The sequence below is a fragment of the Vollenhovia emeryi genome, unplaced genomic scaffold (genome assembly GCF_000949405.1).
Source record: "Vollenhovia emeryi isolate VEMERY1.0 unplaced genomic scaffold, V.emery_V1.0 DF939227.1, whole genome shotgun sequence".
NCBI classification, from domain to species: domain Eukaryota; kingdom Metazoa; phylum Arthropoda; class Insecta; order Hymenoptera; family Formicidae; genus Vollenhovia; species Vollenhovia emeryi.
In genome coordinates this window covers 589,773-616,860 of record NW_011967139.1, presented here as the reverse complement: position 1 = coordinate 616,860, position 27,088 = coordinate 589,773, and the positions used below count along the sequence as shown (strand labels likewise).

At 45.2% G+C, this 27,088-nt stretch overlaps 3 protein-coding genes across 5 annotated transcripts; all 3 read right to left on the bottom strand.

The window, feature by feature from the left end:
- Positions 1-1,435: 1,435 nt before the first annotated feature.
- Positions 1,436-19,544, bottom strand: LOC105560592 (hemocytin). Its single transcript, XM_012009833.1, has 29 exons — positions 18,711-19,544; positions 18,273-18,425; positions 17,951-18,078; positions 17,691-17,850; positions 17,483-17,610; positions 17,322-17,417; positions 16,857-17,212; positions 15,957-16,551; positions 15,555-15,842; positions 14,994-15,424; positions 14,603-14,864; positions 14,277-14,507; positions 13,975-14,200; positions 13,406-13,611; positions 12,962-13,327; positions 12,462-12,800; positions 9,266-12,390; positions 7,622-8,988; positions 6,259-7,475; positions 5,360-5,713; positions 4,916-5,029; positions 4,598-4,819; positions 4,106-4,380; positions 3,726-4,004; positions 3,382-3,642; positions 3,137-3,289; positions 2,115-2,238; positions 1,831-1,983; positions 1,436-1,731 (listed from the first exon to the last, which is right to left on the bottom strand). The coding sequence occupies exons 1-29, from the start codon at positions 18,815-18,817 to the stop codon at positions 1,541-1,543; spliced, it is 11,907 nt and encodes a 3,968-aa protein (XP_011865223.1). The 5' UTR covers positions 18,818-19,544; the 3' UTR covers positions 1,436-1,540.
- Positions 19,545-19,720: 176 nt separating this feature from the next.
- LOC105560593 (glycoprotein-N-acetylgalactosamine 3-beta-galactosyltransferase 1-like) lies at positions 19,721-23,301 on the bottom strand. 2 transcript variants are annotated; one of them, XM_012009834.1, is made up of 4 exons: positions 22,564-23,301; positions 21,385-22,473; positions 20,512-20,813; positions 19,721-20,019 (listed from the first exon to the last, which is right to left on the bottom strand). In XM_012009834.1, exons 2-4 carry the CDS (start codon positions 22,223-22,225, stop codon positions 19,783-19,785), a joined length of 1,380 nt encoding a protein of 459 aa, XP_011865224.1. In that variant the 5' UTR covers positions 22,226-22,473; positions 22,564-23,301; the 3' UTR covers positions 19,721-19,782. The 2 variants fall into 2 exon arrangements, with proteins under 2 accessions (XP_011865224.1, XP_011865225.1); XM_012009835.1 differs by having other exon boundaries at positions 21,400-22,473; positions 22,564-23,299.
- Positions 23,302-23,801: 500 nt separating this feature from the next.
- Positions 23,802-26,967, bottom strand: LOC105560595 (tumor protein p63-regulated gene 1-like protein). Of its 2 annotated transcripts, XM_012009836.1 has the most exons (6): positions 26,540-26,965; positions 26,233-26,440; positions 25,974-26,150; positions 25,231-25,338; positions 24,791-24,924; positions 23,802-24,691 (listed from the first exon to the last, which is right to left on the bottom strand). In XM_012009836.1, exons 1-6 carry the CDS (start codon positions 26,775-26,777, stop codon positions 24,501-24,503), a joined length of 1,056 nt encoding a protein of 351 aa, XP_011865226.1. In that variant the 5' UTR covers positions 26,778-26,965; the 3' UTR covers positions 23,802-24,500. The 2 variants fall into 2 exon arrangements, with proteins under 2 accessions (XP_011865226.1, XP_011865227.1); XM_012009837.1 differs by lacking the exon at positions 25,231-25,338 and having other exon boundaries at positions 26,540-26,967.
- Positions 26,968-27,088: the final 121 nt, after the last annotated feature.

Here is a 27,088-nt window from a genome sequence, read left to right as displayed (position 1 = left end):
CCTTACCGCGATTATCAGTTACCCCTCGTAAAAAGGGTCCGTCTATAGAAGTCTATGGGTTTCACACACACTGCATCCGACGTTTCGACCAATTGCGTTGCTCGATTTGGAATTAAACGACCGTATCAAGCAACGCGATTGGTCGAATTCTTGTACTGTTATATCGCATGGAAAGTGCGTGTTGTTAACTTTAAATAGATCACAATGAGCCAATCTTTTCGTCAACATCCAAACCACGTTGAACAGCACCAGTTCTCGTCCGATCACTGAAGTTAAGCAACGTTGGGCACGGTCAGTACTTGGATGGGTGACCGCTTGGGAACACCGTGTGACGTTGGCACCCAATTTTTTGCATTTTTTTTATCCAAGCGGAAGAGAAACATATCGAATATCTCTCTAGTGATAAGATTGATTAATCAGCTAACGATTCAAATTACAATGTAACGCGATTTAAAGATTGTATAATTGTTATTTAACGAGGTTAGTGCATCACTTTGCGGGAACGATAAGAGAAAAATGCTTGTACATGCAAATTTATCGTGTGTACCAACTAAAAAAAAGGATTAAAAATTAGGGTAATACTGAAGGAGAGGGGCTTCCTCGCCGATTTTGATGAAAATTTACAGGATCGTGTATTTTTGCCTGTGAAACACGAATCCGCAAGTTAAAATTGTCGCTCGGCACTAATAAAAGAGTTATAATTAATACTCAGAATATATTCTCTGCTTTATATTCGATAATGTATTGAAATAATAATGTATTGAACTGTTTGAGTTCTTGATTAAAGCCACTCCTGTATAGTGTCGGTTGGTGTCGATAAGACAGGTATCCTAACCCCACAACTGTCAGATTTTAACAATTTATAACTTTCTTATTAGTGCCGAGCGACGATTTTAACTTGCGGATTCGTGTTTTACAGGCAAAAATACACGATCCTGTAAATTTTCATCAAAATCGGTGAGGAAGCCCCTCTCCTTCAGTATTACCGTTATGTTGTATGGAAAGTGCGTGATTTTAACTTTAAATAGATTACAATGAGCCGATCTTTTCGTCAACATCCAAACCACGTTGAACAGCACCAGTTCTCGTCCGATCACTGAAGTTAAGCAACGTTGGGCACGGTCAGTACTTGGATGGGTGACCGCTTGGGAACACCGTGTGACGTTGGCACCCAATTTTTTTGCATTTTTCTCTGCAACGAGTTGTGAGAAGTCTGAACTATATGTCCCTCCTTTTTTCTTTCACGCGGAAAGAAAAACTCATTGTAAACCGGGTCGAAGACTTAAAACGTCAAACGTTGTCTTAAGAATACAAGACAGCATTATGCTCAGGCTCTTTCTCTTTCACATAATAGATTTACATTGAAGAAATTTATCTGTCAACAGGATTATTCGATAGAATCGATAGAAAAAAAGAGAAATTACTAAAATATCTCTTTGCTTTGCGTATTGAAATACAAGAACAGTTTATTATTTAAAGATACATGTGTGTGTGTGAATAACGAATAAATGTGACCAAGTCGGCATATATTCTTTGCAGATCAACCCTTGGTCTTTGTCTTCTTACTTTCGTTTTTAATGCCCAAGGAAGCGCAATTTTGGCAAGAGCAAGAACGCGGTACTACCAACTGCTTCTTCAATTTTCTGCCGTCTTCGCATATTAAATAGACAACGACGCCCATGTATTCCTTTACTTGACAGCACTGACAGTCGTTTACTTGACTCCAATTTTCTATGCGAAAAAAGTAAAAGAAAAGATCGAGATTAATAGCCGAGTCGACCATTACAGCGGAACATAATGGGAAATCTTCATCTGATTTTGCATTATTACCACTGTCAAAGAACGTTGAAGACTGACATGACCCGCCGCATTGTGTAACACCCGCGATAGCATCCACATTTTTACAATTTCCGTGTAACGGGTGGCTTACAATCAGCATGCCTACTGTACTGCTCGCATCCACGGGGACTGTCTTGCATGATTCTGAGAAATAGTTATCGATGAAGAACATATAGTTGATCCTTGTCAAGGATATCGATAAGAACAGCGACATTTCTCAAGTGCAGTAACAGTATAAATGAATAAAAAATGCTTGTTCTTATTTTTATATTTACCCTTGAGTTGATCTTTTATGTTAACGCTCACGTTACATCGGTTACAGCATCGATCGTGATAAATCAAATTATCAGGGCAATCTGCTACGTCTGGGCAAGCAGCTGGACTCACAGCGATAGATAGCTAAAATCATTGCACGTTTTACATATATTGGATGTCCAAGAGATTTTTTTGAACTTTTGAGGGTTCTTCAAGATTCTCAATACTCTTAAAACTTTTCAAGAACTCCCGCTGTCGAATAATGTTGAGGGCGATTATAAAAACTTATTGTAGTTACATATGATGTAAACTTCCGAAAAAGGTGTCAATTGCACAGGGTTGGAAAAGTTACTTTACCAAAGTAACTCGTTACCGTTATCGTTGCTTAAAAACTAACAAGTCGTTACTATTTTCGTTACTTTTTTCTTGACATTAGTACAATTAAATACTTCTTCTTCTTCTTCTAATTATGGCGCCCGGCACCTGATAAACGGTAGCCGATACGGCCACGACGAACCAATAGACTAAATATGAGTTGAACAATGCAATGGCCCGGTAACCGGGCCACGCGCGGGATGATGCAATCCCGCAGGATCAAAAATTTATCTTCCGTCGGAAGACGTGTGAACCGCTCGACGGCCCAGACGGGACTAACAATTAAATACACGTTTCTACAGTAAATATAATCAGAAGATGTAAGCAAAATTATGTCCTCTAGTAAAAGGGTAAGGTTCAAAATTCGATGTATACTAATTTATACGATCTAACTTTACATATTTTATAGCTATATCAGCTATACATCGAACACATAATTTGTACTATGATTGGTTTTTACACTTTTTAGTCAGCGAAGAACCACAGGCAAGACAAAGAACCAATTATATTCAAGATCATTGAACTGCTTAGTTTTGAATGCACTTATTCTGAATGCTATCCTGAAATATTATTCCGAGTGCAACGACGTTAGAAGTAACGTGTTACTTCCCAACCTTGCAATTGCATCTGATCCAGAAACGTTTACTCTTCTTGGGAGATAACTTGCCTGTTCGTTAGTTTCCATACACGTGTAAGTGGTGCAATTATCATCGGACGACCATGTCATGCCAGGCGCGTATAGAGTGTCCCCAAGCACGCAAAACGCTTGCTTGCATTCCCCGCAACATTTACCATCTTCTGGCTCCTGGTACGACCATCCCTTGAAGATTGATCGAGGCGATATTAAAACACAATAATCTTAAATGTAATAAAAACGCTTAAGTGTAAGTGCATGTAATGAGATGCTCTTACCTGAGCGCACTGTTTTGAACACACTTCGAACTCTTTGCGCTTCGTTATATTTGCGCCACCCACGCACGTCTCAATGACGCAGCTATCCGTAAGGGACTTCCACGTTTCCCCAGGTTTATACAATTTTCCGTCGTCGCGACAAGCTGTCTTAACAATTTCCGGGCAACATCTTCCTGGAATTTTGCGCGCTTCTATCTCGAATTCGGATTCCAATTCCGGATCGATTTCCGGGCACGTCTCGGTACTCGCTTGTAGATACACCTAAAAGTGAATATCAGTGCGACCAAAGTTAGTTCATAACTTTGTCGATTAACCGATATTTGGGATTATGTCAATAATCTTACACTTCCATTTGCGGATTCGCACAGATACGTTGTGCAACGATCGTCCGAGTACCAATGTTCTCCTATATTTTTAAGCGTGCCTTCTACAATGCATGCAACCTGGATACACGTGCCGCAGCAACTAACACTTATGTCATTAGGCTCTTGATACTTGTAGCCATAGTCGCAAGCGGTGTTGCACTCTTGGACCTTATTTAATACCTGAATACCACCCGAATTTTTGTCACATTGCATCGTGAGACAAGCGTCCGCAGTATTGGGCTTCCAACTTTCGCCAACCTGCGAGGAATGATATTAGTGGTATTATAAAAATTGTATTTTAATAATAATATTAAACGAAATACTACGCACGCGCGCAGATACAAAATATTAGTTCTTACATTGTATATTTTGCCCTTCCATCTGCAGGCAGTACGCTCGAAGATTGGACAGCATTTGTCATCCAGCAGTATTTCTTCCAATACATAATCGTCTATATCAGGATGTACGCTCATACTTGAGCATTCCGTGACTAAACAGTCAGCTTTAGGACCATCGTGCGAACTCTCGCACACGCACGTTGTGCATTTACCATCCTTCCATTCTTCGCCAATTTTCTTCGCTACCACTCGTTGTTCCTCGTTATTGATATAAAGACAAACGTCCTTCGGAGGTACTAATGCAAAGATGAAATAATAAAATCAACATTTCTATTTTGTAGAATTCAAATATCTTTTCGATAAAAGAATGCGTGGCATTAAAAGTATAATGTTAATTTCCGAAAAAGATTTGTACGTTAAATTGTGTTGAAAATGCTATGATACTTCCTCGGTTCTGCAACGCACGCATGCACATAATTTGACAGAGTGCATAAACAAAAAGGGAAACCGTACCACATTCGTAAGTGGGACAGCAACTATCTACGAGCATCGTCGAAACAGCGTTGTAGTAATCGGGACAGTTCGGTGCAGGCGGACAGGTTCTCGGATCGCATATTTTTGTTGGTCGCGGGCAGCAGCCGGATGTATTCATTACGTGTGTGAAACCAGGTTGCAGTTGCTCAATTTCGTTTGTAAAATTGTCGAAAGCGGGACATTCGCTTGCAGGCAGGCATTCTGAAATTACATGCGATATTAAGTGCAATGCTGCAACAAGGATTCGATAGAAACTGATGGGTAATGACAAAAAGTGCGCACACACGTTATACGTACGACATATAAATTTGTGGCAACCATCAGCGTCGATAATCGCCTTCATTGTCTGGCCAAAGCCACATTCCGGCTCCTGTGACTCAACACATATTGTAGGCGCTGTCGGCTTTGGAGCTACACAAAAATCGGTAGATTATAAATGGATGTAGATTAAATATATTCCCATTCGTTAAAATTACAATATTGGATAGTCGCAACCCTGTGTAAAATAATATATATAGAATATGATCAGACTACATTGGATTACATGCAATTTCAATGTAAATTAATAAGAGTCTTATTAATCTGATCACATTCTAATATTTTAAACAGGGAAGTGTAATCATATCTTGCAATGATTATCATTACTGGACGAAATAAATATCACAACTAAAACTTGCAGTTTTGATGAATAAACTGTATGCACATATTAAGAATGTACTTTTCGATTGCATGTTGACTCACCGCACAGATATTTGGCGCAACATCTCTCCTCCGTTCCATTGATAAGTACAGGCGTCATATTTTCCTCGCAGATCGTGTCCAATACAGGACACTCCATCGTTTGGCAGTTCACAACCCCGTCATTGCAGTTGCATTCGGTGCATTTGTCCGGATGCCAGATATCACCCTGCACGTGACCGTCCTTGTCGCAGACGAAACAATCTTTCTTTGGTATGCAAGAATCGTTGTAGAACACGTGATCCACCGGGCAAAAGCATCCTTCGACAGGAGCGGATGCGCACTTAAGATTGTTCGAATCGTTTATGGTATCACACGTTTCCTTGCAGCTGGATCCGCATGCTTGGTAGACAAGATCTGAGCGACATATATTCGTTTAAGTTAGGAGAACATAGAGGAAAGTCCCCTATTATGAAGTAGGTTTCTAATATGAGATAGCAGGTTTTCAACATCCAAATTCAATCACAATCTTTTTTCGCGGCGATTACACAATCTAACAATGAATTTTCCACTAAACAGATTTCGCTCCAAGGGCTATGAATTCATGATGGAACCAACAGACGATGCCTGTTAATTTAGCAGAAACTCCGCTGTCTCGTATTAGAAGCCGGTCTCATAAGAGGGGAATTTCCTCTACTTTTTTATATTAAGTCATGTTTTGAGAGATTATTAATTGAATTAAAATGATTATAACAAGTTTTAAAGATTTTTCTGAACGGCAAAAGTGCATTGAAGTTAATACACATATAATAACCATTTCAATCAGTAAGAATTATTTTATAAATCAATATGAAGTATATGTATGCAATAATAAAAACATTCTTTGTATAATTTGGTCTTCAATTTTGCTTGGCAAGTACAACTTCTAAACAAATTCAATAATCAAGATATCAGAATCTCACTCTTAGGACATTCGTAAGGGCAGATTTCATCGGTCCTCCAATCCGGGCATAGGCCAGCTTCCGAACACTTCCTCGCATACATCTCTAGGCTGTCGCAGTAGTTTCCGCCGGTGCATAACGCATCGTGACAACAATCTAAATATGGTTTTGGATCGACAATGCTGTAGCATTGCTTGAAAGCCGCTAAATCTAGGAGCTTCTTGCACAGATCCTCTTCCGCTGGCGGTGGCGTACACTGAGGTTGACGATTGCTGGAACACGTCTGATCGTATGGAATCTGATTCAGACTCAACTGCGTTGACGCGAGGACTGCGTCCTCGACTAGCCAGGATCTGCCAAACTCCTCGACGTCGTCGGTCATCTCCCCATCACGCTTCTCGAAACCACTTTCGGCATCGGCGTTGCAGCTACCGCACAAACCCTCGGTATCATCGCTGAAGATATGCGAAGGAAGTTTCAAGGTAAACGCGAAGGTCTGTTGAAAGGCAACGAGTTCCAATTGGATCGACGGTATGAGCAGAGTCACATCTCCGACGGACACTTGATCCAGGACAATCCATGTGCGGTTGTGCGGGAACTTCTCCACTTGGGAATCGTCAATCGCCACCCGCAGATCCTTCGAGTGTTCCGCACGCTTGATTTGCACCACGTGCTTCTCGTACAGCAGCGTAATCGCCTCTGTGCACGTGCCGGTAACGCAATATCCGTTGGTGAGCAGGATTTGATACGCGCGAGCCCTGTCCGGACTCCCCGCGTTCTCCACCACGTTCCCTGAAAGCAGGTAAGTGCAATTGCCGGCGAATCTGAAGTCCTTGCGATTGAAGCCGATGAATTTGGCATCGCCAAGGCCATCGCACACGCAGTCCCGACACTGCGCTGGCGGCACGCACTCGTTGTTTCGTCGCACCAGGCCGTCCGGGCAGAAGCAGCCGGGGAAGCAAACGCCCCGCATCGGCGGACACGGTTCCACCTCATGCAGATTGTCGCAGGTGATCTCACATTTGCTGCGGAAGCAATCCCGATGGACGAACGGCGGCGGACAGTTCGCGGGACAATCGTAAGCGGTTCTCCAATCCGACAACTGATCGGCGCCAGGACCGACGGCGGCTTCGCACTCGCCGACAAAGCTCGTCAACAGACGGCACCGGCAGTCTTCGTAAGAGCTGTTTGTAGCGTGTAGACAAGAGCACATGCTCTCTATGCAGCAAGACACGAACCTGCAATCATAGCAATTTGCTTTAAGAAAAAATATTTGTTTTAAGACAAAACTTTGAGACCTCAATTTGTTAACGAGTTTCACACTCGGGCGCTTTAATCGGTTAATTTAGCAAATTCCTGTCGTTAAATATCTATTAAGTGTTACCTGTCGACGTCGACGACTGCGGAACACGCGTCCAATAGCATCGGACTCCTCACGGAGTTGCAGATTGCCCAAGCCTGCTCCTGAACGTCACGCGGACACACGTGCAGATCGCATTCCGCGTCTTCCATCGCCCAGCTATCTCCAAACTGGACGGTGCTCCTCGCTTGCGTACCCTCGGGTGTCTGGCGGTCGTTCGTGGTGTCGCCGTCGAAGTATCCGCACAGGCCGTCCACGCGTTTGGCCAGTTTAGCGGCGACGCCGATCTTCACGTTGGTGCCCGAGTCCCAGATCACCCAAAAGCCGTAGCGATGCGAGATGAAGACGAGCTTGTCGCCCGTGCGCGAAAGCTCGAAACCGGGCAGTCGATTTCCGAGCCGCGCAATCTGCTCGGCCGTGAAGGTGTGGTCGTCAATGTCCGCGTGCAGATCCGGATAGAGCACGATCGCGCGCTCGTTCAGCATCACCGCCAGGACCCGCGTGCAGGACCGCGCGTCGACGCACAGCCTCTCCAGCGTTACGTACCACTCGTTGCCATACATGTCCCGGGCTAGAATGTGATTGCAGACGTCGTACTTGTACTCCATGTTGTCGAACGTGTTGAACGTTCTGCCCGTGACGTTGCAGATTGCCTCCTGCGGTGACAACGGCCGACAGGCGTACTTAGGACACTTGTGCATCTTGTACATACTCATCTTTTCGTACACCACCTCGTACTGCGGCGGACAAAACGCCTCTGGACACGTTTCCGGCTTCTGCTCTCCGGGGTAGACGGGGGCTTTAGTGGGCACGCAAATGAACTCGGGGCACTGGATGTTTTCTGTTGCTAGTTGAGCCTGATCCTCCATCGGACGCTCGTGGAATGGGCGTTTCTTGTGCCCCTTTGTCTTTGCGAAAGCTTTGTGACCTCTGGATTTTACATTAGTCTTAACATTGTGCCGCGGCTTATTTTGCAGCTGAGACGTCTTTTTGAAAACTACTCTGTAACCGGGTGGACAAATCGGTTCCTCGCACGGCAACGGACTAACTTGAGGACCGGGACCGACGGTCGTGATTTCTTGTCTGACTGTTCCTGAAGATTGTTCGGTCGCGATAGGTGTCGTGGCAGTTATCTCTGGACAGTTTATCTCGTCATCCGGACAGTCCTGAACACCGTTGCACCACGCGGCCTCGTTTATGCACACGTCGCTCGTGACGCAGCGCCTGGTGCCCGCTGGGCAAGGCTTGCAGAGACAGGCGCACAGTTCGCCGACAACAGACCGCAGGTCCGGCTCCGTGCAAGGCTCGCACTTCTTCGGCGAACACGCGGCTGTCCCGCCGAGGGAGCACACGCACTGCTGGCAATCTTCCGTCTCGTACATGCTTCCTACCTGTAATAAACATTCGTTATTGTACACAGAGCGAGTGTTCTCTTAAAATTTATCCTGAAAATCATGATCGTGGGGACAACATGGTATTTTGAACAAATTTATAAGAGTTTCTTGAAATTTTATCTTACATTTTACTAATAAAATGCAATTCACGATCACATGATTTTCAGGATAAATTTTAAAAGAAAATTCCGTATACTGGTCGCAACCTATCCGTGGAAAGTTTATCACAGAACTCTAGTAAATACGCTATCGTTATCATCAATGTTATTATTACCGCGTAAGGAACATGCCCGACCACGCAGGGACACTCTCGCTTCGGTACGCACGACTCCCCGTCCCACCAGAGAGGCTGCTCGCATCTGCAGCCTTCGACGCTCGACGCGTGATCGATCCCGTCGCACACATTGCATTCTCGATCGAACGTCGTCGTCGTCGATGTGGCTGTCGGTGTCATTGGTACCGGATACGTCAAGTAGCAGCCGAGAATTTCGACCTTTAACGCGACGTGATCGTGCCACTTGGCGGGTTGTATCCTCAGAAACTTGGTGTGCAACGGTCTCTCGAAGAAGTTCGTTCGACGACTCTCCGCGTCGAAATTCCCGAGGAACACCTTCTCGTCGCCGTTCTCGTCGACGACCGGACTCCAGTGACGCCCGTCGTTGCTGTAGAGTATTTTGTAAGCCGTCGTCCAAGCGCCGTCGCCGCCCTTGGTCGTGACTCCGGTCAGATTTCGATACTCCAGGAAGTCGAATTGAACGTACTGATGAGGATTGTCCAGAGCCGCGCGCCACGCACCGTCCGCGGATAACCGAAGGTGCCGGGCCAGCTGCGGCGAGCTTGATACAGAAACTTGTTGGACAGCCATCAGCCCGTTGTCCAATCCCATCGGGTCCTCGCACACCGGACTCACGAGAAGCTTCTCGGAGGTCGTCGGCTTCAGCGTGGTCATTGCGTGATCCCGACAGCCCAGCACCTCCATCTTGATCGCGATCCCGTTGTGCCAGGTCAGCGGATTGATACGAACGACCCTCGCCTCGACCGGTTGATAGAATATCTGCTTCACGGACTTGACGTTGTCGACGGGACCTCTGAACACGCGCGGCTGTTTTTCATGGTCCAGCACGTACGAGAAAGTCTGGCCGTCCTCCGAGAAGAGCACCTTGTAACTGGTTACGAACTTATCTTCGGAAACGCTGCCCTGCAGGATCACGCCGTAAATCGGCTCAGGTTTGTTGAACTGGATATCAAGCCACTGTTTCGCGTCCATCATCTCAGGTTCCCAGTACTTCTTGGGTAGCAGCATCGTTCCTTCCGTCTGTATCAACAGATCCTCGGACAGCAACAGCTGCCTGCTGCCGCTGGTACGGACAGTCACTTTCTTCCGCAGATTTTGTATCAGCGGTACGAAGCTGGCGTCATCGCATTCCCCAGGCGGAGTGACCGTGCTGTGTACAAGGATCGTTTGCTCGCTGATGGCCCGCCAGGTGACCGGTGATGTTCCCTGAGTTGTACTGAGCGGTGGCTGCGTGGTAACTGTTGTTTCCGGCCCCCTTCCCGTCCCTGCCGTCACCTCGTGACCCGACATGTCATCGCAGAAAGTTGTATCGCACGTGTAGTAATTATCGATGCATTGGCAGGTCTCGCAGTCGGACTCCCTCCTGATGGCACCGGGTGCGACCGAGCCTCCGTCGTGGGACCTGCACGAGCAGTGACTCGCCTCCACGCAGGTGACACCGTCTCTCCAGAACTTGTACGAGGGACACGTCGGTCGGTCGTTCGGGACGCATCCGGAGACGCAGTCGGCACCTTCGACGCAGTGACCCTGCGTCAGCAGGATGTGACGATAGTATTGGCACGCTCTGTCACACCGGATCGCGCATTCACTCCACGCCTCGCCGTCCTCGCACACGTTTATGGTGCTTGATACGAGCTTCTTCGTAGTCGACACCGTGTGCTGCCAGTGGCTGCCGGCGCTGCTGCTCCACTCGATTTTCCCGCTGGCTTCCGTGGTTCGCCCGGACGCAGCCGAGCATTCTGGCCGCACGCGCAGAACCTCCGTCGGCCAATCGCACACGTAGGTCTCCGAATTGTAAAGAGTACCAGGACCGCATGACTTTTCTACCAGTTCGTGCCCCGTCGGTGTGGAAACGCACTCATAAAACAGCTGACAGTTCGTCGGGTGTGGCGAATTGGGTTGCGCGACGTCGCACTCCAGATCGTGTTCCCTCCCGGTGCTGATCTCTGTCATCACATTTTCGACATCGTGCGTAATCGGTTCGAAGCAGCGGCACAGCACGCTAATCTCGAAGTCCACGCAAGGAAGATCTGGGTGCGATTGGCAGTACAAGCCACGTTCTAGGCTGCACTCCACATCAAGGCCGGTCTCCTTTGGGCTCAGGTGTCCCTTGACGGATCTGCATTTTATGTCAACTATGTGCTTCCTATCGCAAACTGCGAGACCGTTTGCGTTGGCGAGGTCCATCGAATCGGGCAACGGCTCTACGTCTGAGAACTTCTTCCCTTTCACCATTGGATCCTTGTTGATCCACGTGGTCCAGCCGTCGACGCATTTCTGGGGCTCTGCCAAGGGCACGGCGGTAGTAACAGCGGTGACGGCGATGGTGGTACAAGCTTCTCCCTTGCAGGTCACTCTGCCGCGACTGCAGAAGCAGCTGTGACAATCGTCGCCGCTGACTCTATCACCCTCGTAGTACGTCACTCCGTTGAGCTCGGCGCAAAAAGGTTTCGCGCACGCGGATCTGGCTACACACTCCGTGTAACTGGCGTTTAGGTAGACCTGGCCCTCGGGACAAGGCTGGAACTGGCAGCCCTCCACGCACGTGTCCTCCGCGCACAGATGTGAGCCGTCTTTCACGGTCATAGAATTGTCACACGTCTCGCGTGGACAGGTCGAGACGCAGGGCGAATACGTGCTGCACTTCTCGTCGCACTGTAACGGACAGAGCTCTTGCGTACGCCATTTCACGGGGACACCTCGCAGGTTGCATTCGTGCGCGTACGCGGCTAACGCCGTGCACAGGCACTCGCAGTCGCCACCGGCGTCGCAGCTGCACGTGTCGAAGATGCAATTGCGCAGATACGACTCGACCTCCACTTCCGAGTGACACGGCGAGAATAACGGTGACTTGAGCACATCGCATTGCCGCAGCGACCACAGCTTACGTTCTGGATGTTGCTCGCAGGCATCATCCTGCATGTCCTTCGGTTCCGGACAAAACGTATCCTTTTTCCACGAGTCCCCAAACAGATTGACGGAGGCCTCGGATATCCCGCCGGATGGTGTCTTAAAGTCGTCCTCGGCGTTGTTGTTATAGTCGCCGCACAGACCCATCGTGCGGCCCTTCCATTCCGGATTTAATCTTACGTAGACTCTGGTACCTGATCAAAAATTACCAAAAACTCTCTTGTAAAATTCGACTTTACATTTGAAAGATCTACACAGTTCTTACCTTTGTCCCATTGCAGCACCAATCCTAAATCCGGCACGTCGACAAATACAAAGAGACCAGCGAGCCTTATCGACATTCTCTTAAAAGACCCCTTAGGTAGCGCTTTCCCTTTTGTCAAAACGAGCTCTTCCTGTTGTTCGCCACTGCCAACCGTGAGCTTGATCGATTTCGAGCACGCGACTCCATTTGTACCGCAGGGTACGTTCTGAATCGAGATGTCGAAACAATCTTCCTTGTTCAGCACACTTTTCACTAGGACATAGTCGCATACACCTTGGAATTCGTACGTTTTCCCGTCGAATGTTTTGTAATGCGAATCGCCCCACACAGAACAGACTCCTACGAAAAGCATATCATTTCAGTATAATAATACAATGTGAGATCAAAGTAGTAAGTCAAATTCGCTTGAAGCGACAAAATGTATATTTGCTGACAAAACTTGAGGAAAGCATACAAAAAAGAGAACAATTAATAGCGAGTTGGCGTAAAAGGAAAATCACCTGCACAAATTCGGTCCGTGCACTTCCACTTGGTGTCCTCGCACGTGCAAGTATTACACTCGGCCTGTATGACCGAGCCTTGCTTATAGCTCTTTCCGCCGTGATGACAGGGACAGTCCTCTTCTTTGATGCACGCACCGTTCGGCGCGTTCAGGACATATCCGGATTTGCAGATGCAACCAGACGTGCAGACCGATGGCGTTTGGTCGCTCTGTATGTGCATGTTGCTGCAAGTTCTCTGCTTCACTGGCTCGCAGTCCGTCACTTCCAGATGCTTGCTGGCCTGGCAAACGGAAAGCAGTTCCGTGACCGGCGGATAATCCCGAATCTCGTCTGGCGTTGCCAACCGACACTCCCATACGCCGCCTAGGATCAGCGAAGAATAGAATTTTGCATCACGAAGCATCACTTATCAGCGAATACATTTGCGCCTCAGGCACCGACCTATGCAAGAACAAAACTCTTGTCCCTTGTTGCCCGGACGGACTTCTCGATGATTAGGCTTGTACTCGCGACCCGCGTGCATACAAGGACACTGAGCGATCGGGACGCACTCGCCGTTCACGTCTATCGTCTGGCCGTCTGGACAGTTGCAACCTTCCACGCACTCCTGTTTGCAATCCCGGTAAAAGGAGATGTCCGCGCATGATCTGTAGCAATATTAATTTATCTTAATCCTTTGCGGTTTGCGCTTTGCGGTTTAGAATAGCCTCCAGCTTACATTTTGTAATACAGATGTGTTCTGAGATATACATAATCGACATACAATATTAAAATTATCAAACTAATCCTAAAACTATGAATCGTTTCTATTGCACCAAGATGCCTAAAAACGATATAAAATTAGACACCGTAAACTCTTATGGGTTGAGTCGAAAATAAATAAGACCATACTACTGTAACTAACATTTTGTTTTCTCAAGTTTATGAACCACCAAGTTGTCTGTAGCGATAAATTGGAACTTGAGAAAAGCAACTGCTTGCGAAAACTGAATGCAATGAATGCGTGCTACCTCGTGCAACTGTTTCCACAGATTTGATAGGTCTGGCCGCCACTGCAGTGGATTTTACACTCGCCGATCTCGGCACGCCACGAAAGTTTCACGCCCAGCGCCGCGCAGTCTTTCGTATATGCTGCCAATATGGGGCAGAGGCATGACTTTACATCGGTGTCGCACGCGCACATGTCGTACATGCAGTCTCGGTAAAATTCCGTCGGATCGACGTACCAGTGGCAATCTAAAGTATTAAGAAAATAGTGAGATTCGAAACTATCTAGATATAAAAAGTTAAATGAAAAGTTTTATATAAGTACCTGAGAAAATGTCGCTGTGTATCTTGGAGCAGTGCTCCTCCGCGGTCGCTCGCCTCTGAGGATTTAGCTCGCAGGGATGTGTCGGTTCGCTCTCGGACTTGTCGACGCAATATTCACTTGTCTTCCATTTATTGGCGAAGGCGATTGCCGCGGGCTCAACATCACCGTCAGGCGTTACAAAATCGTCCTTTTGATTTTCGGTGAACGTCCCGCAAAGTCCTCTCGTTCGATCTGAATAATCGCAGTTCGATCAGAAATTTTCTTTCAAGATACAATAACATAGATAATTTCCATAACGACGGCCACACGAGACAAAAAGAGTTTACCATGGAATTCAGCGGGAGCGTTTATGTAAACGCGCGACACACCGTCCCACCACAATTCCAAAGCATTCGGCAGATGAATCACCATGAATATGCTGCTCGCAATTCGTATTCGGACACCGTCGAACAGCGTCGGGAATTTCGTTATCTCGTCACCATTTATCGCGACCTGATGGTTCTGCTTTAACTTTATCGACGTATCCCTGAAAGTGATTGCAACGGTCTTGACGCATGACGGAGAGTCTGCAGCGGCAAAGCCCATATTCTAAAATAAATAATAAGTAATTAGAAATGATTAGCGGAGAGAAAAGGGGGAATAAGTACGTAGTAATTAATAGAATTAATGAAAGATCGATATGTCAAGTTTCCTCAACAACTGAGAGATTTCTCTGACCTCGGATATCGCTCCGGAACACGGGACGTTTTCGCTCTCGATCGTATAATCTTCTCCCTTCATCAAGTAATACTTGCACTTTCCCATGAAGTCGTAGTGCTTGCCGTCGAACGTGGTGTAATGCGGATCGCCCAGGACGGCGCATCTGGCACCGCATCGTATTTGCGTGCACACCCACTTGCCGGAGGTGCACGTGCAAGTGTTGCAGCCCTTCGGCACGCTCGTGCCTGGTTGGAACAGTTTGCCTCTCAATTTGCACGGGCATTCCTCCGGAGAGACGCATTTGCCCTGGTGCTCCAAGGTGCCCGCCGGACAGAAACAGCCCTCCTCGCACTCGGGACTCTCGCTCGTCGCTTCGATACCGGAAGAACAGGACGCTTCAACCTTTGGACCGCACGACATATACACTCGTCCACCGTCGCAGACAATCGCTAGAAATAATTTATTTGTCTATTCATCTAGGTGTTAAATAAGAAAGTCGGCAAATGGTATTACACGAGTAAGAGAAATGAATGAGTTACGTTCATAACAGATTTATAAAATATTTTTCGATTGACTCACGACAAGTATCATCGTTTCTCCACGCGGTCAACTGCGCGACTCCCTTGTGGGCGCACTGGCGGATATAAACATCCATGGTATTGCAGGCGCATTTCCTTCTATCGTCGTGTTTGCACGCACAATAATCCCACAAGCATGCGTCGGTCAGCTCGGAAAGAATGATCGTCTCGGCGCAAGCCTTGAATTTGTGGTTGGAGAGCAACTTGTCGCAGAACTGGACGGCATCGCGAGCAAATTCGTCTCTCGACTTGCACGCGTGTCGCACGCTCGGATAGTCGTCGCATGGTTCTACAAAATGAAACACGTCGTAGCTGTTAGAACAATATTCTGTTAACGCGGATATTTTAACATAAAATAATTTTGCACTTACAAAGTGCAGGTTGAAAATGTGATTGCCATTACCTTCGAAACTTTCGACGCGCCAAGAACTTGCGAACGCCGGTACAGTTCCAGCGTGACTTCCGCTCTTCATTAAGAATTCGTCGTTCGGATCGTCATTCATGGTACCGCACAGACCAGCCGTTTTGTTCCACAAACTCTCGGAAGCCTCAATCTGCAGTAGCGAGGCGCCGTCCCACTTCAGCTTCACGCCCAGCGAGTCGAGGGAGACGAGGACGAAATGCGCGGACTTGTCCACGCGCAACCCAGGCAGGTACACCGGTATCGGCAGCGATCGTTTGTCGTTGGAGAACATCGGCAGACCTGCGTCGTCGCTGGCGAGCACGTACTTCTTGTCGTGCACGAACAGCTTCACGATCTTGGAGCAACGGCGATCCGACCCGGTTTGGCAGCCCGGACCATTCAACGCCACGATTGTGCAAACGCCGTCTTGCGTATCTCGGAGAAGCGTGTGCGAGCAATCGCTGTCGAAGCTGTAGACTCTGTCGTCGAAGGTCTTGTAGTGCGCGCCTCCCCAGGTGAAGCACGTCTTCGGTCTCGAGCGGCTCATCTCAAATACCATTACGCGACCGTCGCGAGTATAGTCGTCGAATTGAATCTGTAATGTTTCATGATGTTTCCAAATTAATTATGTCCCGTTCTCACCTTAATTTGGTAAACGTACTTTCTCTTTGCGCTCTTAATATCTATTACAAATGTAATATTGATGAATAATCATTTTCTCCGCAAATAATTAAGTAATAAGCAAATAATATTATTCGACTGTATTGGCTATAATTTAATTAGAACAATTTTATTGCAAAAAACATTACCTCAGCTGAGGTTTGAACCTGGACCTTCCTCACTCTAGGCGGGCGTCACTTTGTAATACTGAATAAATCGTGTACATACAGTACTACTTACTGGATACGACGCATTACTGCCGTGGATCCTGTAATTTTCGTCATAAGTCTCCTGAGAGTGCTTTAACTTGGCATCGTAAACATTTTCCATCGACCAGGAGTAATTTGATTCCCGTACGTAGGTATTGTGAAAGGTGCCGTGCGAGATAATCTTGATATTACTCTCGACCTTGCATTGCGGTATGGGCTGCGGCTCGAAGGTCCCCTTGTCGTAGGTGCAAGTGTAAACCGAGGAAGCTGGAGACTCGAAGTTTACTCCCGGTGGACAGTATAGTGTGCAGGAATACGCGTCGCCGGAATCTCTGCAGTGATACCCACCGTTGAAGTGTAGCTTCTCGGCATTGCAAACATCGGCAGCTGTCATTCATATTATGAATGTTGATTACATATGCAATGTGCACAAAATGGATTATATAAACATGTAATACGAAAGGAACTTCTTTAATAAAGACATCTCTTCGCTTACAATATTGGCACTGAGGTCCCCGATAATCCTGCGGACATTGGCATGCATTCATTGGCAGACAATTGCCACCGTTTTGACAGGGTGGATCGCACACAGCTGTAAAGACGCAATCATGTAAAATACGTTATGTGCGCTCGATTTTAACGGTTGTGCATACGTACGTTCGCAATCCGGAATTGAGACCCAGTCGCTTCTGGTAGGCATCCAATTGCCGTTCTTGCAGATCAGATTAGCGACCGACGAACCGTCAGGAAAAGTAAAATGATCCATACATGATATGGTGCACGTTCTGAAAGAAACGGAGAAAGAAAGAATTGAAAACTTTTACTTGTAGAAATGTAAGATATAATCTACAAGCATTACACTCACTTTGAATTACATCTTTTATAAGAATTGAGCACGGGCGGGGAATAATTCAGACACGGTCTATCTTCGAATTGGCACTGCGGGCCGGCGAAGTGTTTGGGACAGTCGCATTGATGAGGCGCAACGCATATCCCATTATTTTGACACTCGGGCATGCAGATCGCTATCGAAAGATTTAACGTGCAATTATAGATCCCGAAGATATCTTATCGTTTCGCTATCTTCTGCATCTATTACAGATTAAATCTAGATTTGCCACGTACGTTCGCAATGTGGTATCGAGTTCCACTCGGTTCCGGCAATGTGCCATTCCTTATCGACGCAAGTAATTGTCAGATGAAGCGCGCCGTTCGGAAATTTGTAATCCGACGCGCAACTTGCGGTACAACCGCTGTTTACAAAGAATTGTTACATATTTATTCAGTGCCTTATACGCACTTCTATTGATAGAATTAAATATCTCATAAATCTTATATCTTAAAGAATTTAACATCGCAAATATTTACTAAGAAAATTACAAGGAAATTAATATATCGTGTAATTTGAACGTAAATTAAAATTTCCTTTCAACTTTTCAACATATACCTGTCCGGAGAACATTTTATCTTGCCGTTTACAGGCGTGCTTGGTCTACGTATACAACCACCTGCGAACGCGCGTCTTCCTCCTTTGCTGCTCTTAACATTGTTGAAATTGTTGATTACTGAATCTGGCGCATCGTTCAGCGTGTCCTTCTCCCTAGTTCAAGAAAAAATTGTAACAAGGTTGTTTACAATTTGCACAACTTGATGCACACTAAGGTAGCGACTAATTTTAAGTAAAATTTACTAAGGGAGAATGGATGAAGGTGAACGGGAATAATGGAACTAAAATGGATTAAAATAAATTAAATTATTAGGAAGAGAGAAAATTAAAAGTTAGAAGATGAGGCCAACGCTGAAAAGGCGCTCGCAATCTAATGTTCTAGTATTACAAAGAAAAATTTCAATTTTTGCAGTAAAAAGATGTACAATATATACTAACTCATTTGCTTCTTGCGCGTCCATATCCTCCGAATATCCATATCCTTGTCTTATATTGCTCGCAATGATAATCAGCACGAATAACCCGAGTACCCGCAACGGCATCATGATGCCAGCGCGATGTAACTTCGTGTCCACGTGCCAGAAAAAGTTTTACTTGTCCTTTTGACGAAGCGTGTGAGGTAAGTAACACTTTTAAAAGTCGCGGATCAGAATACAGCCTTTTATATATCTACCTCTAAAAGGAAACGGATAAGTGATAAGCTCAAGTTGCACTTGATAAACGAGGAAGATGAAAAATGTGGGTCAGCCGGTCGTGGCTCACATGGTACATGCAAAATATTTGCGCATGTAAAATCAATTACATTGCGTGCACCTATAATAAATACACAGTATGAAGAAATGCATATTATAGGAAATATCGTAAAACAATTATTGTATTTATCAAAATTGTGGTAATCTTCAGTAAAGTAAAATTCTTTTCTTCCATAGATGCGTTTTCTTTGCATCTTTGAATCTCCGTGTTCTATACGCAGATTTTAAGCTTATTCAAAATTACAATAAAGTGAAAAGAAAATAAGTGAAAAAGTTATTCCCAAATAATATGCCGAGTATATAATTGCTTTTATATCGGTAATTAATCGCTTGAGAGTTGCGATAGGCACGCCTCTGCGAAAACGTTTTGGGAACGCGATTAACTTATCGCTTTCGGTCTAGACGTTAATGAGCCTCTAATTAGCTCGATAAAACGTGCTAAGCGTAACAAGGGAAATAGTCTTATCAACCATTCTTGATTAACAAATGACCCAGAGCGTATAAGTGGATTAATTGTACGGTATAATGGTGCAGCTTTTGACTTAATTCGTGTCGACGCCCACTATTGCCTCGCTTTGCCACTCGCGCAGTAAATTGAATTATGGGTTGTATCAATGTGACATTTATTAATATACTTAATTGTGCTAAATTATATAATATTTGTTTGGATAATCACATACACACAGAAACGGGGTATCACAAACGTTCGTCACCATCTTTTAACAACTATTTTAAACTAACATTCTAATAAATCTTATTCAGTTTTTTGTACTGTCCACAGCACTTTTAGTCCTACAATGAAACGCGGATCGATTTCCTGATTTGTAATTCGTCAGTAAACAATGTAGCGTGTCCGGGTTCATCCGATAATTTTTAGCAACTTTCAACTGACCCGGTTCGGAGTATTTCGAATGCCATATTTCGTAATAAGCCTCGCTGGATATATCACTTAAGTGCGTGATGTTGAATTCTTCTTGCAGCGCAATCTTCCATACCTGGAATATAAATGTACAATTAGTATCATAACGCTTCTTTGTTGTCTCATATTTAACGAATGACTTAAATTTATCTACATTATACATTCTGTCAAATAAATACATTGGTATCAACTTACAGCAAATAATTCTTTTACATACTTTTCACGCGGGCTTTTTAAATGAACGATTCCCGGTATTTATTTGACAGAATGTATGATTAACACAATGGTGTTTGACGGAAGTTTCAAGAAATAAATTAACAAGAATAAAGAATTACTGTCGCCAGTGAATAATTAACCAATGTAGGAAATTTAATGGACACAGCTGGCAAATTTTAATTAAAGAAATTTATTGCGAAAAATATTACCTCGGCCAGGGTTTGAACCTGGACCTCCCTACTAGTACGTAATATTTTTCGCAATAAATTCCTTTAAGTAACATTTGCCAGTTGTGTCGATTAAATTTCCTACATTGGTTAAATAAATTAATATGTAGCGTAAAAACACTCACATCCTCTTCGCGTACTGGAACTCTAGCAGGAATTTTACCAAATCGGCTCTCACCGTTCAACACGCGCAACTGATACAACAAGTAATTTAGCATGTGCATTTTGTCGGGCTCACTGGCGCTGAAGGTCACAGATATCGGCGAGCAGCAGTCTCCTTTGATCGGGTACACAGCACGCGTGAAATAGCTACCCGGTCTCGCGACACCCCACAGTAGGTTTTGCAGGGAATAACCGTGGAAAGTACCCCTTAAGTACTGATCTCTGGTATCGGAGGGACGTATGCCCATGGACGACAAGTGTTTTCCTGTAAAACGAGACAGAAGGTCGACATCACGGACACGCAATTATCATCAAACTTATGCGACATGAGCCGGTGTTCATAGTCAGATCTTATATTCAAGACTGCCTTCCCTGGTGAAAAACTTTTTCTCAGAATTTTCATAATTTTTTATAATTTTTATGTAAATTTCAGAATTTTTAAGATTTTTTTCAATAATTTTACAACATTTTTCAGATTTTGTATACAAATTGGGAGACTTTTCAGAAGTACCGAGAAAGTTTATATCTTTACTAGAATTTTTCATATGTATGAACTCTGAAATATATTCTGAAGTTTCTCACTCTATAATTTCAAACATTTATATCTCAGAATATTCACATATACGAAAAATTCTAAGAAAAGAAGTGAACTTTCTCCGTATCTCTGAAAAGTGTACACCAATTTGTATGAAAATGCAGAGACAAATTTTCACCAGGGTCGAATTTATCCGAAGAGGTTTTATGGAACACTTGATAGACTACAGAGTATCCAAAGATGATCTTAGATGGTCTTGAATATAAGCTCCGAACTCTATGCTCCGAAAAACTATGAATACCATTGTGTCGTTTACCGAGATAATAATCTTCTTTCTTCCAATACTTTCCGCCGCTAATACATTTCTCCGAGCTATTGAACGTCTGCACTACTTTATCCAGCGCTCCTCTGCTAAGAACGTATCCGGATTGAGCGACATTGTAAATCTGACTCCACAGAACCACCGGGTGGCCCAAATAGTAGTCGCCCCTAGGATCCAACGGAGCGACCATGTAGCGCAGATTCTCCGGTATGACGATAGTATCGTCTTTCACAAATATAATCCACTCTAACTCGTCCGCTCCGTCGTTCCAAATGTAATTCATAGCTTCGCACAAGAGCTGCCAGGAGGATACAAGTTTTACGTCCGTGTTAATAACAGGCAACTCCGCGTCCCTCAAGCGATGCCCGAAGAAATATATCCTGTTGCAACGCTGGCCCCACGTCGCCTTGATTGACCTTCCCAGCCTGAGCTTCTCCACGAAAACCACGCACGTAACGGATACTCGTTTTCTCAACCAGTTCCATTCTATGCTTCCGGTCTCCCTCGCGTCGACTTCCTCTCGCGGACCGTACAAGTACTCGTCCAGGTCAATCTCGTGCCTCTTCAAGTTTTGCGCCACCAACCAAGCGTAATACGTGACGCTATTCAAGTCGGACGTCTCGTTTCCCTGTTTCCACAGCTGCAGGACGATCTCCTCGTGACGGGGCCTGTTATCGAAGTGGTATTCAGGCCGCCACAACGCCGCGTGCCGATCGACCACGAATATATTCCTCAGCAAAACGAACAGCAGCGGAAGAACGAAGCCGACCCCGCAGCCGGCCAGGAATACCGATCTCTGTTTCAAGACTCGGAGCCTCATTGTGTCACCGGGGCCCAAATGACTCGACGAGCTCCCGCTCCAGCACCGTCGGGACTGGCGCCAGGTGGTCTAACATTGAACGGAATCTATGCCACACTCGTGCCTGCGGTCATTACGTTTGACCTTCGTTGAACTCAATTATCTCATTAAGATATCTCCTCTCGCAGAGATATTGCGTGCGCATCTTAAAACTCTTTGGAGTCTCACTTTTTTATTCTCCTTACCGTTTGCGACTTATCTCGACGGGGCTGCAAGCATACAATTACACAATTAACTCCGTCCGATCCGTCGTCGCCGATTCCAGCGAATTGTTGACAATACGAGCGTTGATACGTTACCTGATACGGCACGCTGTCTCAGCGGGATGAAATCATCGTCGAATCATCGATAATATTACACTGTAGACTGACGTTCTCACGCTTCGGAACCCGCGCGGCAATCTTATCACAAGCCTTTCTATTATCGCTAGCGGCAACAGTAAGTCAACGAGTCCGTGATACCCGTGGCTGCGTTGAGCGCAGTCGAAAGGTGAACACATGCCGTGCACAGCGCGGCATATGGTGACCTACGATAATCATGGTGCTCGCGGCCACGTTGAATCAACAGGTGACATAAACAAGACATCTGTCAGGCCGACGTCCTAACCTCACCCGGACGCGATCCAGCCTGACCTGACGCGGATCAGCTGAGATTTTGAATTCGTCAAAATGCGCGAGCCATCGAATTATCGCACGGTAAAACAATTTCCTTTCTGTTGTCCATTGATACGACACGTGGGCGAAACGTGACAATAAGAATATAATGCATTATAAAAGTGGGAACATTAAAACGGGAGCATCTTTACGAATATATAATTAGCGAAAGTTCTGATTGCTCGAGGCGCTTGTCCCATCCCAGTGAGGACACTGGGGCGGGAATGGAGTCGAAATCGCGTCCCAACTGTCAGTTTGCGAAAACTTACAAGTTTTGGAACTTTACTTCTTGTATTAAACTTGGCAGGTCTCTCCCACAAAGTGTTAAAAGTATTAACGTACCCTAGCGGAAAAATTTCTATAAATAACTACAAAAAATTTACTTGAAATAGAAATTTGTAGAAATTTTTATATCTTCGTTGAAACATTTCTTTTTTTGTAAAAATATCTACAAAATAGTACCACAAATTACAATGTTCTCAAATCAAGAAATTATTGTAATATTTCATGAAAATGTACATTTTGTAAAAATTAGTACAAAACTTTACCGGTTTTAAAAATTTGTGAAACAACAAAATCTTGAAGAATTAAAACATCCGCTTACTTGTAGAATATTACAAAAATTAACAAAAGTGTTCCAATTCTAGCATTTTCATGTTGATTTTCATAACACTTTAAATTTACGTAGAATTTCGTAGATTCTGTTATATTTAACTTTCTTGTAGAATTTTGTAGAATTATTTCCGGCAGGGTAAGTACGTAGTAATTTAATACAAAAGATGAAGCTCCAAAGCTTCATTATTTTCGAGAACCGACGGTTGGAACGCGGTTTCGACCCCAGTGTTCTCGCTGGGATTTTTACCTGAATTAGAGAGATGCCGAAGTATATTCAAGATTTCTCATTTATTATCAACTCAAAAAATATGTAGACGTGTAGCATTGTACAAGTACATTGCGTGGTTCTACGATAAGAAATCACGACAAGTGTCGTTTATTTGTAAATCCTTCCATATAGTAGTTCAAGTATCAAGAGTAGTGCGAGTTTTTTTAATGTTAAAGTATTTTAAAAGTTTATTATAAATTGAGAAATCAAACTTTCGTACTTCTTTGTACGAAATAATTAAGCACAGTGTAAATGTATAACAGGAAATATGTATACATATCTTAGAATTAACATATGTATTATATATATATATTACGCTTATATAAATATATAATTTATATAATACTGCAGGAAATATGCAGCAATTAATTGATAAGTCATTTGTTTAATCGACTTTTGTTCAATAGACTGTTGGATTTTTATGAAAATAATTAAGCAATTCTAAAAATACTGCAGCAGATTTAATTTCAATATGCATGTAATTTAATGTTACTGCATATACATTAATAATATTTGCTATTATTAATATATATACGTGTATATATTTATCATAGATGAGAATTGCGTTTTCAATATTAATTTCGCTACGGTAATACTGTACAGGGAGTTGAAAAATAATACAGAAAAGATTCTAGAAGCGAGGAGAAATTTTGAGAGGAAATACCTTGCGACATTTGCATTTTCTATGAGACCGGAGAAGTTAAAAACTGACTTTGCCGCGTACTTTAAAGAATCCCAAACCGTTCCTGTTGTGCACTAAGGCACCGAGACCGCAATAATTCTCTACGACGATCGGCATGGTAACGACGCTGCATTCACGAGGTAATAAACTTTTGAGCGTAGTGCTGAAGGCTTCTATGTCAAATCTCGTCTTGACAATCTCGGTTCCATCTAAAAGGACAACCCTCGGTTAGTCTTATTAGCGGGGAAAATCTCTGCGCACGGCCGATACGCCGCGGTTTCCCCGCTATGGTCGAACTTAACATCTACCTTTGTACCAGAACAACGGATGACTAGCATACGTGAGCCACGGTATATCTCTCGCAAACGGATTCCACTTTTTCACGAGAGACAAGGGCTGTCCTCTGTTCCACATGAGTCTTATCCCCGACATGTGCCGCTTCCTGAAAAATTTTCAAATCTCGTTTCCGCACACTCCAGTACATTGCAACGCGAAGCGTTCCAATCTTGCATTGTGCTTACGATGTCTTGGCTCTCGCAACACATCGCACTGTACAACACTGATAAAGCTGTTTTACGAAAATACGCAGTTACGTAAACACACAGAAAGCGTATTATACAAAACGAGTGTGCGGTAAAACAGATACATGGTGCGATATAATAAAGATGCGATAAAGATAAAAATACATAGGCGAGTTGACGAAACGAAAACGGGGGAATTAGTGCTGATAGACAACAAAGCTGTATACCTAGGCTCGAATTGAGTAAGATTAGAGCAACCTGCGAGAGAGGACCATTCCTGACGCACCGCACAATGAATTATAGACGACACGCCTTCCGCTAATCCGCTTAATCGTCTAGAATACATTAGATCGGCATGAATGATATACGTCGGGCGGGAACATAGAAGCATGTCATTTCTATTTTATACCAAACATAGATTTTTGCTGCACGTCTCATTGTGAAGCTCAACACCTTCTCGATGGTAAAGGGACAGAGGAGAGTCCCCCCCCCATTATCAGCTCCCAATAGCGAGACAGCGAGTTTTCCCACAACCGATTTCGCCGAGTCTCTTCTCGCGACAACTGAATTTCCCACTAAACAAACTTCATTCCAAGGGCAGCAGGTTTACGGTGGAATCAACAGACGCCTGATAACTTAGCAGAAACCCCGCCATCTCATTTTTGGGAGCCTGCCTCATAACAGAGGACTCCTCTATCGCTGAGAGTAGAGCCCCTCTAATCAGAGTCTGGCCAGTTTCTGCAAATGACGCGAGAAAGGAATGTATTTCCTCTCACTTCGCACACAGCATACAGCGTCCTGTAGAGCGTGAGGGAATTTAGTTCTTTCTCTCTCGCGTCGTTTTGCCAGAACTGCCTATTGGCCGGACTCCGATCAGAGGGACCCAGAATCAAGGGTATCGTCGAAGCCGTCGGATCGCACTTGTGTTTACCGCATAAACTGCCGGCGCGGGAATCACAACGGTACTCACGGTGCGAGAGACGTGGTCGGATAAATCAGATCCCCCGTGACCACTGTATCAAACAGCAGTATGGGCACTCGATTGAAGTCGAGTATCTTTAGAGAAATAAAGTCGTACTTTATAGAGTAGAGGGCTTTCGTCGCCAACAACACGAGCCTCTCCTTCTCCGTGTCCCACAGGCTTATTCTGCAAAGAGAGAAAAAAAGAAGAATGCTTTTCTGTCAACGCAGATGTGATAATAGAGACTCGTCGGGCGGACAGTGCTCACTCTGTCAGCAGCCAGCTGCCCACAAGCTCGTCATTGTTCTGATTTATCAGTTTCTCGGTGCAGTCGCTTATCGCCCTTTCCACGACCTCGTTCCTGTCGGTGAAAAACGTGTGTATGTCTATGTGCTTGAACGGCACGTTGCACACGTCCCTGGAGGCCGAGCTCCGCTTCGGCGCGTCGTCCGCGCTCTCCAGCGACGGTCTGACGGCTGAAATCAAACAAGAGTGAGCTCGCGGCCGCGCGTACTCCCGCGGAATCGGGAATTAATGAAAACTGTCAGCGGCAGAGACCGACGGCGGGGACTCACGGTCGGTACTGGCGATTTCCAGGGTGGCCCTTTCGAAATTTCCCGCAGGTCCCTCCTCCAGACATGTCTCTTCCATGTCTCCGGGCTGCTCGAGACGACGGGAGGGTCCTCGTTTACATGTGCCGGTGGCGAGGGATCGCCAGCGGCATAAGCGCAACGATAACGCAGGCGAGCCGTGGCACCACGACTTTTCAAAGTGCCACACAAACGCACTCGCGATCGAATCCGCGGATGACATTTGAGCGGGGCGACCTCGCGCGGCGGGGGACCGAAGCTTCGAAATCGGAGCAACATTGATAAATTTCTCTCCCCGATTATTTCCGTGCCAGGCGGCGTGCGTTTAAATTTTTAGCAGCGTCGGGTTCACGATGAAACATATCCAATTTACGCGGCTCAAACGCGGCCGGAAGCCAACGTTTTCTGCGGACTTCCGCCATCCTCTTTTTTTCTTTACAATTCCCCCAGCGAGAGAAATGATTCGTCGACCGATGTCGAATCGATGTCAATCGAACGATTTCGATATCGATTCGATACCAATTCTCGCTGGGT